General features: G+C 34.9%; 1 protein-coding gene across 1 annotated transcript in view; it reads right to left on the reverse strand.

Moving 5' to 3' along the window:
• Nucleotides 1–2927: 2927 nt before the first annotated feature.
• Nucleotides 2928–15599, reverse strand: part of CLIC4 (chloride intracellular channel 4) — an 83251-nt gene continuing 70579 nt past the window's right edge. The window contains exons 5-6 of the mRNA XM_030874250.3: nucleotides 5179–5360; nucleotides 2928–4480 (exon numbers count right to left, since the gene is read on the reverse strand). Of these exons, the coding sequence (XP_030730110.1) occupies nucleotides 4316–4480; nucleotides 5179–5360 (347 nt within the window). The 3' untranslated portion in view covers nucleotides 2928–4315. The remainder of the gene's footprint in view (nucleotides 4481–5178; nucleotides 5361–15599) is intronic.

Genomic DNA, 15599 nt, shown 5'->3' on the forward strand with positions numbered 1-15599 from the left:
AGCCCTAGTTTATTTTTAATGTAGTTAATATTAGTATATAGAAATTACATTGATTTTTGTTCCTAAATCTTTTATCTAGTAAGCATCTGAATTTTATTATTATTTTTTTGGCTGCACTGGGTCTTCGTTGCTGCGTGCGGGCTTTCTCTAGCTGCGGCAAGCAAGGGCTACTCTTCGTTGTGGTGCGCGGGCTTCTCATTGCAGTGGCTTCTCTTGTTGCGGAGCATGGGTTCTAGGCACACGGGCCTCAGTAGTTGCAGCCCACAGGCCCTAGAGCATGCGGGCTTCAGTAGTTGTGGCACACGGGCTCAGTAGTTGTGGCTTGTGGGCTCTAGAGCACAGGCTCAGTAGTCGTGGCGCACAGGCTTAGCTGCTCTGCGGCATGTGGGATCTTCCCGGATCAGGGATCGAACCCATGTCCCCTGCATTGGCAGGCGGATTCTTAACCACTGTGCCACTAGGGAAGCCCCTGAATTTTATTATTTCTAATAGTAGGTTATTTTGAATTTTTTATATATGCATCATCTGCAAAGAAGTCATTTGGTCTATTCTTTTCCATTCCTTATTCTTTTTACTGATTTTACTGCATTGGTGTAGGATGCCTCTAATAAAGAAGCTATGGAAAATAGCTGAATAATAGCTGTGACGGAAGGCAATCCTGTTTTATTTCTGACTTTAATGAGAGGGCTTCTGTTTCATATTTATGTATGAAATTTGCTGTAGGTTCTTGGCAGATGTCTTTATTGGGTTAAAAAAAGTTAATCTCTGGTCCTATTTCGCTAAGAATGGGTAGCATGAAAGTTTTTATAAATTATTTTATGCACCTATTGAGATGAACATATGGTTTTCCTCCTTTAATCTACTAAATGTGCTGAATCGCCACTCATGAAAAAAAAGTAGTCTCAAATAAAACACTTTTACCCCAAATTGTTATTTATTTTCATGAGGGGGTAAAAAAGAACCTTTTATGATAGTGAAAATATACTTTATTTTTTAATACAATAGCTGCCAGCAATATACTGGTTCCAGAGACAGAAAAGAAAATACAAGCATTCTATAAGCTTTCATTTTCCTTTTCAACTAATTTAAAGAAAATACTCCAATTCTGTTCAACATTATGATTTGGGGGATTTGAAATTTTTTTCCATGATAAAAATATAATTTTGAGCCCCAGCCTTAGTAATTTGTAAAGGATGGAATAAAAAAAACCATATATTATAACAATAATGAATGCTTCCCTCTCTTTGAATCAAATACTGATTATAACCAGTGTAAGAAATTGGTTAATCAACAAACTTGAAATGTGTATCAAAATGTTCATGAAAAAATACATTTCTATTTCTTCTCATTTTTACCATGAAGATATTTTCTAAATGGGTATTTTAAATGCACAGAAACAAAAGCTATCTACATGCAACTCTGGAGAGATTCAAAACACCAGAAGTAAATATGCCTAAATTCAATCAACTGAGTGTAAGAATAAATGTCAGAAACCTCTTCATTGTATACAGATTGCTCAAGGGTTTAAAGACAGTTGTATTAAAAAATAATAATAATAAAGGTAGCTGTATAAACCAAAGTTACCAAGAAATAAAATCTTATATGAATTTTATCACTAAAGTCAACAATCCTAGTAAAAGAAAATAACAGAACTGTATAGAAAATCTGCATCTACATTTTTTAAAAAAGGAAGTTACATCAACTGAAACAGTAGACAGCTTTCCAAATGTTGAACACAAAAATTTCTCAGAATCCCTTGGAAATTAGTAAGATCTTCCATTCAGAGTCTAATCTTGTTTAAATGGAACAAAAGGGGTTTAAATGAAGGGGAAAATGATTCAGTAGTTGTAGAAATAATAACATAATTTCTACTGTGTCAACCCACATACCACATGAACTTCCATGAAAACTTTCGTGTCCCAAATCTCCCAAGACATGAAGCTATGATCTTTCCACAAATGTAAGATGGGGTAAAAAGCATATTCTAGGATCATCTTTCTTAGTAGCTTTCGTTCATTTGCCAATCTCAACCTCATCTAATTTCCCTGATAAAGTAATAAGATTTGTCTTTCAACAGAAAAATAATTCCGCCTTCATCAAAATTATAACAGATAGACCTTGCCTTCCTTGGACATCCAGAGAGACAGCCAAGTACAATCAGGGGATAGATTTTTAAAAAGGAGAAGAAGAAGAGAATAAATATCGAAAGTGGAAAACACTTCACAACTGAGTTTCAGAATGTGCTTTTTCATCCTTTTTGAGGACTGTAGCTCTTTCCTCATTAGCCTTCTACTCTGTACCACTTAGTCCACTGTTCACTTGAAATAGACACCCCCACTTCTCTTGAATCTTTTCCATGCTTTAAGCTATGAGGCAAGATTCAATATCACCTGATGCCAAGTTACCACTATCGTAAAAGTAAGTGAAAAGTGAAGACGGCTGTCTGTGTATTGGTGCAGAGGTGACATATTCACCCACGGAAGCTACTGCTATAGAATTTCTCAATATATAACCTGATAATGCTTCTTCCTGGAACAAGATAAATCATCATCCAACATTTTATTACAAAAAGGTGGGTACCCAAACTTTTGATCAGCAATAAGGAGTTCTAAGAAAGGTAAAGCAAAGAAATCTCCCTGAGCCAAATGGACACAATATGGAGTTTTTCTTATCTTTCTATACCAAGCTAGTCACTGATAGGTTTAAAAAATGCAGAATGCTTATTAAAAAATCAAGCTGCTTCCATAAAGCCAGTGCTTACTAAACGTTAGCATATCATAGGGAAGAAAACACTGCCATTTTAAAGCAATATACTTAAAATTTCCAAAAGCAGCCTATGAGAAATAGCATTTCTTAAACAGGTTAGGTATAAAAATTACCAAAACATTATTATAGTCACAATCACAGTCTTTGGAGTAGTACATAGAAAGTCTTTTTTTTTTTTTTTAATGAATAAATACATAGCAAACTTTTGTTTTATTTTCACCAAGTTCATCCTCCCTTGTTACAACACAATTCCTGGTTTAGGACTTCAATTTAAGAAACAAACAAACATGAAGACTGCTATTCCTCAATGTGGCTGTAGGAAAATTTAACTGAAGGAAGTGCAATGATTGAGATTAGGCAAAACTGCAGTCAATGTGTAGTCACCATCACAACTATAGTTTAGTCCAAAAGAAGTGAGCCATCCTCTCCCCAAAGTCTAACAGTAAATGGGGGTGGAGTGGTAATCTATGTGTTTTATCTTGTTTTTAATATAGGATGGATAATGCAGTCTTTAGATTATCCACATTAAATGTGCTTTAGAAACAAAATTCTACTTGATATTTTGACAAACCCACACTACATTCCTTAGGTTAGTTTTTACATTACTAACCATTGTACTGCTACAGCTAAATCAACTAAATATCAGTGTACGTAGTGTTGCTCAAACGATCTACAAACAGCAAGGCCGAGGCCTACCTAAAAAAAGGAGTATTTTTAAAATAAAGGAAGAAAGTAATAATGTTCCAAATGAATGGCACTGGGCAAAATACATATAACCAGTAACATATTTAGACAGAGAGTATCGTGTGCCCATTGGTTTCTCTTATATGCATAAAAGGCTTGAAGAAGATCTTGCAAATATTGTTCCTCCCGCTAGACTTTTAGCTTCTACGTAGTGTCAGATATTATAATTGATATGAAGGATAAATGCGTTTAGGCAAAAGTAAAAATCCACATACAAAGCAACATAGCAATATCTGTAGTGACTTTCTGGAGAAGGCTCTCTTCTCTGGTGGTAACATCCTTTAGTACATATCCAGGATAGACTAAATTGAAACAATATTTTGATACAGTAGCAATCCTTTCATATACTCTTACTAAATATTATAAAATTCCAAAAATACATAAATATTCCTTGTACCGTGCATTATGCACCAGTTTGGGCCTGATGAGGTTGTGGTTACTATTTTAACAGTTAAACAGTGCACCTCAAAAGTTCTGCCATCTGTACACAGTGAATGGAGACAGTGGTGAGGGCTCTAGAGAGATGGCAAACTGCCTTTAAAGTGAAAAGTTTTTATGGAGTGTCTCCAAATTAGGAGGATACGGGGTAGGGGAGGTAGGCAGGGTAAAAGAATTTTCAAATAATACTGCTTAGGAGTATATATTTAAAGATAGCTACTATACCTTGTCTATCCTTTATCCTAATCTGGAATAACTGCATGTTTGTGCAAAATAAAGTTTCTATTTTATAGGAAGAGGAGCAGTCTGTTAGGAAAAGCATGTTCTTAGGGGAAGATGTGAAGACATCTCTCTCGTAAGTGTTATTTTATTTGGTAAGTCTTTTGGCTACATCACTATATGCTATTTCAACCTCCTTATCACTGGGGCAGGTATTGGTGAACTCATCCCTACTATATGCGTTAGTTAAGTATCTCCAGATGCCGGTCATTCCTTTTGGAATATCAAAGTTGCGATATTTTTTGGCCACCACCTGAAATACAAAGAGATCAAAAATTAACATTTATATGCCATGTCTTATAAACCACACATATATCTGATTTCAGGGCAAATTAATTCTGTGAATCTCTGAAAACTGCTTCTGCCTGAAGTCTGTCACCTTCATTCTAACTAGACTTTTAAATAAGGACTGCACGCTACACCAGAGATTGAGAAGTGTGACGGTCATCGCAGATGCCTGCCTTGGCCATCCAGAGAAACAGCCAAGTATAATCACTGGATAAACACTTGAAACACACACACACTAGATCTCTGTTTTTCTTGATCTTGATCTTTACTGCACAACCATCCTATACAGCATAGTGTTTCACACAATAAATGCTCAATAAATATTTTCTGCCTTGAAAAGAAAAAGCCAGGTGATCAGAGAACAAAGTTTGATGCTATAAGTCAGTGTAGCCACCACTTCAAAGTTACCTGTTACATCTTTGAATTTTTATGCAGTCGCAGAAAAAAAAAATCCTATTTCTCATATGCCTTGATTTTAAGACATAATTTTCCATTTAATCAACCCTAGGGTGTTTCAACTATTGCCTGAACAACATTAAGTTACACTATTTGGGGGGTGCTAAATAGTGCGTGTCAGAAGATCAGCCAAGTTTTACACAGAGGAAGTGCTGCCTTAGTAAACAGATACTAGGTGTAATAGTGCCCCACATCCTGCAGGCCTACCTTGACAATGTGCAGTTTGGGCAGCAGGTTGCAATCAGCTAGTGTCATTTCATTGCCATCCAGAAATTTACGTGTGGAAAACTTAATGTCCTCCATACTATTCTCATCAATTTCATCGGGGAGGGGAGAATTCAGATATTCATCCAGTTTCTGCAGTGTTTTCAAGAGACCCCTCTCCAATGCTGAAAGAAAAATGGAAATACTCTAAGAAGAAAAACCACCCAAGCCCCAAGTAGAAGCATTACTCCTTCAGTCAATAACTATTTGTCAAATGTTTCTGTGACACAGGAGGACGAAACAGACAAGGTTCCTGCTCTCATGGAGCTTATTTACTTGGGGGAGAAAGATAAGACAAACAAATTTATAGATAAAATTATAGATAAATATTTTAAAAAGCATGATAATTTCAGATAGTGGTATCTATAAAAATTTGTTAATAACTAAATGCCCCATATACAAACACATCATGGCCCAATACAGTTGATATTTAAACTGGGGGAAAAAATGGGTGAGAAAAGGCAAACCTATTATTTCAAATCTAGGAAAGAAAATCTTGCCAAGACAGATTCTTGCCCTCAATTTTAAGTCCTGCTCCCGTAAAAATATTTGGATTTATATCCATGAACTGTGTTAAGAAACTCCAATCTAAGCACTCCACTCCAAGCAGAGAAGCCTGAAGTTTTTGCACTGCCTTAATATTCGTAAGAAGCCAAAAATAGCACTATCTTATAATAACATGAAAAATAGAGGTCAGATTAGAAAGTTCAATTTACAATCTGAATTGGAGGCCTCATTAGCAAAGTAGATCAAGACTACATGTTATAATTCAGAGAGAAGCAGGATGCAGCCACCCTGTATATCTAGAAAGTCAAGGTTAGTGACCCTTAGCAAAGAGGGGATGGGAACATCATTAGAAAGGAATATGAAACTAACGTTAAAAAGACAGATCCTCCCTTATCCCTTTTTGTCTTTTATCCTCTCAACCCACCTTCACCTCCCACTCCCAGAATAGATGAGTTCACACTGATGAGTACAGTACTTGGCCATAAAAGAAAGTTAAAATCATGAGGTGACACTCCATATTAGTTATAACTTTGAATAAAGTTGGATCCATCACAGAAAAAGGCAAAGTTTTACATGCTGTATATTAGATATTTCACCAGCAACATAAATGTCCTAACCTTATACCTCTTCTTCCAAACTGCTCCCACTGACTCATCCCTTGATCCCTTCAAAGTAGTCCAGACAACAGATGGTAGCCTTAGCTAGGTAGGGGCTGTAGGCATTACAAGGATTTTATAAAGTACTGAGGAGATAAAAACCTACCGAGCTTGGAAACCAAACTGAATATGGAAAAAGGAGGATAGAAGTATTCAACAAAATACAAATGGAGGCCCTACTGCATGCCAAGTTTTGTACCAAGCATCGTTAAATTCACTACTGAATAAAACATAAAAGGTTCCTACTCTCAGTTGATATTTTGGGGAATGAAAGTAGTATAGAGAAGCTCATCAACAAAAGATTCCCAGGGTGAACGCTGGTACCATTGCTGAGACATGTACCTTCCTAGAGGAGAAGCAGATTCAGGAAATGTGGAGATGAGTTCAGTATATGCTGACTTTGAGATGTCTGTAAGACACCTAAGCAGCGATGTCCACAGACAGTTGAGTTCTAGTCTGGAACAGACTAGGCTGGGGCAATATATTTGTACGTCCTGAAAGCACAAATGAACGCTGAAGCCATGGAAATGAAGGAGAAGCAGAGGGCCTAGGACAGAACCCTAAGGAACATCACTGACGGTGTTGTGTGAGGCAGATAATACATTTTTGTCATTATTTGGCATTTCATTATATGATTATAGAATAAATACGTATCCATTCTACTGTTAATGACATTTGTGTTGTTTACAGTTGGGGCTTCTTGTGCAAATCTCTTGGTGTGCATCTATTCATATTCCTATCAAAAATGGAGTTGTGGATGAGATATCTCATACCTGTTAGAATGGTCATAATCAAAAAGACAAGAAATAACAAGTGTTGGTGAGGATGTGAAGAAAAGGGAACACTTAGGCACTGTTGATGGGAGTGTAAATTGGTACAGCCACTGTGGAGAACAGTATGGAGGTTCCTCAAAAAATTAAAAACAGCACTACCATGTAATCCAGCAATATCAATTCTGGATATTTATCCAATATGGAAACAACCTAAGTGCCCACTGACAAATGAATGGATAAAGAAAATGTGGTGTGTATACACACATACACACACACACACACACACACATCACATGCATACAATGGAATATTATTAAGCTACAAAAAAGAATGAAATCTTACCATTTGCAACAACACAGATGAAACTTGAGGGCATTATGCTAAGTCAAGTCAGTCAAACAGAGAAAGACAAATACCATATGATCTCACTTATAGGTAGACTCGTAAAAGACAAACAAACAAGCTCATAGATATAGAGAACAGATTTGTGGTTGCCACAGGCAGGGGGTGGGCAAAATGGATGGAGTGACAATGATGTAATGTATAGCATGGCGACTACAGTTAATAATACTGTACTGCATATCTGAAAGTTGCTAAGAGTTGTAAATCTTAAAAGTTCTCATCACAAGAAAAAAAATTTGTATCTACATGTGGTGATTGATGTTAACTAGATTTATTGTGGTCATCATTTCACACAGTATACAAATATCAAACCATGTAGTACATCTGAAACTAATAAATGTCAATGATACCTCAGTAAAATTTTTTTTCAATTTTTTTAAAAGGAGATGTAGGTTATAGGGTATGTGTGTGTTCAGGTTTAGTAGAAACTGTGATCAGTTTTCCAAGTTCAGCACAGCAAACAGCAGTGTATGGATGTTCCAGTTACTTCACATCTTCAACAACATTTGGTATTGTTGGTTTCTTTAATTTTAACCATTCTTGGGTATGACAAATTCGGTTTAACATATTTTCATATTTATTGACTCTTTGGATATCCTCTTTTTGTAAAGTGCTGTTTGCTCATTTTTCCTTTGGACTGTCTGTTGTACTGACTTGCAGTCTTTTTATATATGCAGATGCAAATCCTTTGTGGTTATATGTATTATGCATACCTTCCCCCTTTTCACTTGCTTAATGGTGACTTTTGATGAACGTTAAGTTACTAAACCTAATGTAGTCCAATTTATTTTTTTTTCTTTTATGATCAGTACTTTGTGTTCAGCTTAAGAAACCTTACCTACTCCCAAATTATGAAGCTATTCCCCATTATCTTCTAGGAGATATATTATTTACCATTCATATCTACAATCCACTTAGAACTGATTGTGTATGGTGTGAGATAGGGATATTTTCTTGACTCTATATTCTGTTCCACTGTTCTATTTGCCTACCCTTCTGTTAATATCACACTGTTTTAACTATTGTACCTTTATAACAAGTCTTGATATCAGGTAGTGGAAGTTTTCAAACACATCTTTCTTCAAGATCATCTTGGCTATTCTTGGCTCCTTACATTTCCCTAATAAACTGTACAATTAGCATGTTAATTTACACACACACACGCACATGCTGTTGGACTTTGGAATAATCTATAGATTCAACACAACCCCAACTTGAAAACTGGCATCTTTATAATTTTGAGTCTCCCAATCTATGAATATCATTTATTTCTTCTAAATTTTTCTTTTTATTTTATGAAATTGAAAGAAATTTCAATTTCTTTTGTTTTCTATGTAGAGGCCTTGCCCATTTTTGTTACATTTATTCCTAAATATTTGACATTTTTTATTGTATAAATATTTTTATCACATTTTCTATTGTTTCTTGCTAACATGCACAAATACAATTGATTTTTATAATAGCCATATGCAACCACCCTGCTAATTCACTTTTTTTATTCTTATGGTTCATCAGTAGATTATTTTAGGTTTTCTACATGTACAATTATATTAAGAATAATGACAAACTTACCCCTTCTTTTATAAGTCTCATAGCTTTCATTATAGCTTTTTCTTTTTTCATTATAGCATTATAGCTTTTTCTTGTCTATTATACTGGCCAAGACCTCCAGTACAATGCTAAATAGAAGTGCTGACAGTAAGCATCCTTCTTCAGTTCTCAATCTCAAGAGGAAATCTTTCACTACTCCCCTATTATGGTGCTTGCTGTAACTTTTCTGTAGATTCTGTCAGATTAAGGAAATTTCTTGCTGTATCTTTTTCGCAAATTTTTAAAAAATAAACATCTTAATCATAAGCATTAAATTTTATCAAGCACTTTTTCCGCATCAATTGAAATGCGGAATTTTTCTTTTATTTAATTTTTTTTATTCTATTACTGTGATAATTCGAATAGATTTTTGAATGTCCAAACAACCTTCCATTCTTGAATTAAACTCAACTTGGTTATGTGCATTATCTTTTCTCATATTGCTGGATTTGGCATATTTTGTTTTAGACTTTTACATCTATGTTTCAGAGAGACTGGCCTGAAAGTTACTTTCTTTTGATGTTTTTGTGTGGTTTGACCTCAAAAAGCAAGTTGGAAAGTATTTCCTCTTTTCTGTTTCCTGGAAGAGTATATGCAAGACTGATGTTACATCTTTCCCAAATGCTTAGAAGAGTGAAGCCATCTTTGTGAGATGGTTTTTAATTATAGATATAAGATGATTCACATCTTGAATCCGTTCTTGCAACAATTTTCTTACACTGTACTTTCTATAAATTTATGCAACAGTGTTTTCAAATTTATAAGCATAGGGCTTCCCTGGTGGCACAGTGGTTAAGAATCCGCCTGCCAATGCAGGGGACATGTCAATTTCCATTTTTTGGAAAATTTTTCAGATTTGCTTTATGGCTCAGCTTTACAGTCAATTTTGTGTTCCATGTGCATTTGAAAAACAAGGGTATATTCTGCAGTTGTGGGGCACAATGAGATTAAAGTTATATATCAATGAGATTAATTCTTTCATTGTATTATTCAATTCTTCTGTATTCTCACTGAATTTTTCTTTTTGGCAGATTCTAAGTTACTAAGGGAGTAAGTTAAAATCTCCCACCGAGATTGTGGATTAGTTTATTTCTCTTTTAGCTCTGTCAATCTGGTTTATATATTTTGAGGGTAGTTATTTGGTTACACAAATTTAGAATTATTTTATTTTCCTGGTAGGTTCATCTTTTTAAATCAGTCTGAAACATGTTTCATTATCTCTTGCAATGATTCTTTCCTCAAAGTCTGCTTTGTGCAATGTCAGCATAGTTTTGCCAACTTTCTTTTGGTTAGTATTTACACCATTTTACATTCAACTTTCCTGGGTCGGTCAGCCTATCTGTCTGTCTATTTATCTATTGGTGTGTATTTCAAATGTAGGAGGGAGGGAGGGAGGGAGGGAGAAAGAATTCCTTCTTGTACATAAGCAACACATTTTTAATGCAGTTAGGAAACTCTGTTTTCTACTTGGAGTATTTGAATCATTTACATTTAACGTAATGACTACAAACTTTGGTTTAGAACTGCCATCATACGTTTGTTTTCTATTTGCCCTCCTGTTCTGTGTTCTCTTCTTCTTTCTTGCCTTCTTTTGGATTAAGGTTTTTTTTAATTATTATTCATTTCCCCCTCTACTTGTGTATCATACATTTTTTTCATATAATTTTTGAATTTTATTTATTTTTTTATACAGCAAGTTCTTATTAGTCATCATTTTATACACATCAGTGTATACATGTCAATTCCAATCGCCCAGTTCATCACACCACTATCCCCACACCCCTGCAGCTTTCACCCCTTGGTGTCCATACATTTGTTCTCTACATCTGTGTCTCAATTTCTGCTCTGCAAACCAGTTCATCTGTACCATTTTTCTAGGTTCCACATATATGCCTTAATATACGATATCTGTTTTCTCTTTCTGACTTATTCACTGTATGACAGTCTCTAGATCCAACCACATCTCAACAAATGACCCAATTTCGTTCCTTTTTATGGCTAAGTAATATTCCATTTTATATATGTACCACATCTTCTTTATCCATTCATCTGTCGATGGGCATTTAGGTTGCTTCCATAACCTGGCTATTGTAAATAGTGCTGCAATGAACATTGGGGTGCATGTGTCTTTTTGAATTATGGTTTTCTCTGGGTATATGCCCAGTAGTGGGATTGCTGGATCATAGTATCACACATTCTTTTGCTAGACTTTGTTTCCTTGACTTACTAAAGCTTAATTATAACTTTTACCACTTCCAGGATAATGCAAGGACCTTAGAACACTCTAACTGTATTTGATTTCCCTCCTGTCTCACATGCTACTATTGTTTTGTGTATTAATTTGACTTTTTTTTTTTTGGACTGCATTGGGTCTTCATTGCTGTGCACAGACTTTCTCTAGTTGCGGTGAGCAGGGGCTACTCTTCGTTGTGGTGCTCAGGCTTCTCATTGTGGCCGTTTCTCTTGTTGTGGAGCACGGGCTCTAGGCACGCGGGCTTCAGCAGTTGCAGCACACGGGCGCTACACGGGCTCAGTACTTGCGGCTTGTGGGCTCTAGAGTGCAGGCTCAGTAGTTGTGGCGTATGGACTTAGTTGCTCTGTGGCATGTGATATCTTCCCAGACCAGGGATTGAACCCATGTCCCCTGCACTGGCAGGTAGATTCTTAACCACTGTGCCACCAGAGAAGTCCCTGGACATATATTTTAAATCCCAGAAGACACTACTGTTCTATACAGACAGTATTCATTTATATTTTATATTTATACTACTCTTTGCTTTCCCTTCCTTCCTGCACCTCTGGGTGTTCATCTGAAATCATTTTCCTTCTGCCTGAAAAACTACTTTTAGTATTTTGTTTAGTGTGAGTCTGCTGAGATGAATGTTCAGTTTTTGTTTATTTGAAAATGTCTATTTTGCTTTTACCATTTAAAATTCATAAATAAAAAACTAATATATTAATCATTACATTCTTATAGTAATTTTCAGTTGAAAAACTTGGTGAACATATGTTAAGAGAACTGATTTTCAGAGCAGCCATGGGACATAGGATGGGTAGATATTATCCTATCTTATAGATACTGAAATAAAGAAGAGACTTTGCCTTTTCTCAAAATCAAAGAAAGGAGATCTGACATCTTGGAATTTGACTTGTTACAACTACCTGAAATTATAAATTGAACCGTGAATTTTAGAGGCTCACAGAAGAGGCAGTAAGAGAAAGCTGACTGGTCAACAAGTATACGGATCCAGGGCTGTAAATATAAATGTCACATCTTGAGGCAAAAATAAAATATTTGGATGTGTTTGCTTTCACTTTGGGAGAGAATTTCATGGCTTACAGAATTCTAATTCATTTTCTTTTAACTCTTTGAAGATCTCATAACACTGTCTTCTGGATTCACTGTTTCTGTTAAGAATCAGTGCTCAGTCTTATTGCTTTTACCTTGAAGAGCTTTCTTTCTCTCTGCCACTCTTAAGATTCTACCTCTGGTATTCAGCAATCTGACTATGATGTATACAGGTATAGTTTTATTTGTCCTGCTCGGGTTTTGTAATGCTTGACTCCATGGCTTGTTATCTCTCATCAGTTTGGAAAATTCTTGGCAATTATCTAGCTATAGCTTCAATTCCATTTTCTCCTCTTATTCTGGGATTCCAGTTATACACATGTCAAACTTTTTTTATTGTGCCCCACATGTCTTGCACTCTTTTCTGTGGTTTGTTTTTTTTTGCTGGATTTGTCTTTTTATCTCTCTGTGCTTCCATTAGCTACTTCCTTCTGACCTATCTTCATGTTCACTAATACTTTCTCATCATTGTCTACTCTGTTAAATTCATCTATTGAGTTCATAATTTCAGATATTGTATTTTTAAATTCTAGAACTTCCATTTGATTCTTTTTTATAATGTCCAGTCCTTTGCTGTAATTTTCACCTTGTTCTTTTACTTTTGAATATATATAAGTTATTTTAAAGTATCTGATAACTGAATACCTTGTAGTTTTTAAAATGGTTTCATAAAATGTATTAGTTGTATTCAGTCCTTGATATGGGTACTTTCTATTACTATTAGATTTTTAAAGCTGATAAATTTTTAAACTCAGGGCTGGTTTATATTAAAATGATAGTCTACTAAGTCATGAACTTCTTTCTTCATATTCTTGTTAAAATTAATGCATCGTTCTTGCTCCCCAACCGTACTATATGTTCTTTGAAGGTAAAGTCTGTGTCTTGTGCTTCTTCTTCTGCATATCCCCTTAAATTCATGGCACTTTACCTCAGCATATGGTGGACACTTGGTCAATGTCTGGAGCAGACTGAGAAAGGCCAATAGTTAAGTATAAGAGTTTTGAGTTTCATAAATGTATGAAGTTCAAAAGGCAATTAGGTGAAAATGTAGAATAGACACTTTTCAAGTCAGATGATTGAAGATATTTATACTTGACTTTTATATCTTCGTGGGAAGCTGAGAATAAGGTATGTACTACATATTGCTATAGAGCACGTAGCCATTTAAAAAATGTAAAAAAGAACTGGTAATATTTTTTACCTAGGTAAATATCAAACAAATTGGAATGTGTTATGTCAAGTGATAGACAACAAGATTAAGATCAAAGAACTACCTGTTTTATTAATAGAAAGTCGCTCTAGCCATAGCCAGGATCAAGCTAGTTTATTTCTTAGAGAAAATAGTTAAGAAACAGGACAACAGAACCCAGTAAAATAAAGTTGACGAGTTAGGGGAGCTTAACTGCAACTGGGGAAGTGACAGGGAATCAAGCCATTTAAAGATAAAAGATCAAAAATACAAAGGCAATAAATATAACCTTTTATTAATTACATACAAGCTGTTAATAATGCATGCAGTCAGCTGAAATGTAAAGGTTATAAATTAACAAGAAAATGCAATGTGAGAAACAGCTATGTTAGTAAGGAGTCCAGGGCATGATGGAAAATTTTCACGGTTGCACTTAAAAAGAAAAAAAGGAGACAGCAGAATCTTAGGACTGTAAAAGAACAAACTTTTAAAGATTCAATATGCTTCCTGTCAAAAGCAGTGAATACAAAATAAACACATATTAGATATAAGGACTTGTTCTTTGATCAGATTACAATGAACAGGATCATGACCTATAAGGAAGACAATACTGAATTCAAACACTGAAATAATGTCTCAAATGGCACTTGAGTGGTATAACAAGTGCAAGCAAGTTTATGATCTCTGATCTACTGTAAATTAATCCTTTTCCTGAATTAACTCTCAAAAGTATCCAATAGAGAAATAAAATATCCTAAATTTCCAAGGTTTATAACATACAACGCTTACGATCCTAGCTGTAAGGCATGGACTAAAATTCAGAAGCTAGCAGAACATTACAATTACTGCTCTATAATTTTGGACGTAGCAAAGTACCTGCAATGAAGTTGAACTGCTGTACTCGACCAGAGTGTTAGTGATTTTTCATAGTTAAGAATGTCAGGAAAAAAAAAAGAATGTCAGAGTAAAGGGTATATTAATGAAAACAAAGAAATGCTGAATTAGTCTGATACAATTTTTATCAAACTAAGGAATGGACAACAAAACAAAGAAAAACGAGGTAACAAAGTCTTAAAGAGCAACCATCACAAAGGAATGTGAAACTGGTTAAAATAAAGAAAATGTCAAGATTAACCACTAGACGGCAGTAGCAGACCATCAAAAAGTAGCTCTTTTTTTTTTTAGCTCCCTTTTTTTTTTTTTTTAACATCTTTATTGGAGTATAATTGCTTTACAATGGTGTGTTGGTTTCTGCTTTATAACAAAGTGAATCAGTTATACATATACATATGTTCCCATATCTCTTCCCTCTTGCTAGCTCCTTGTCTTTTGTAATTAAAAAGTAGCACTATTATTCTCTAATACCCCTACTGTAGTAATGCTGTATCTCTAAGGAGGTATTTCAAAAGTTCTCAAAAAAATTACTAAGTACCCCAGAGGCCATACAATCAGTTTTTAAATTAACTGTGAAAATCAAAATATTAACATATACTCTCTCTCTCATACACAGACACACACAAACACACCAGGGTCAGAAGTGTGGGGAAATGAATACTTTCACATTAGTGGGAATAAAAACTATTATAGTCTTTGGAGAACAAAACCTTTTGACCTATTTGAAATCTAGCACAAGGACACTGGCAGCACAGTTTGTCATAATAAAAAACTTGAGGCAATCTAAATGTCTATCAGTAAGGAAATAGTTAACTAAAAATCCATATTATGGAATATTAAGCAGCATTTCTAAAAAATGAGGAAGATCTACATTTTGATATTAAAGTATTTCTACCATATAGTACATGATAAAGATAACTGAAGAATGTGTGTGTGTGTGTGTATATATATATATATATATATACACACACACACATAAATACACATTTAAGTACAATGTGTGC

Source organism: Globicephala melas, chromosome 1 (assembly GCF_963455315.2).
Source record: "Globicephala melas chromosome 1, mGloMel1.2, whole genome shotgun sequence".
In the NCBI taxonomy this organism is placed as follows: Eukaryota; Metazoa; Chordata; class Mammalia; order Artiodactyla; family Delphinidae; genus Globicephala; species Globicephala melas.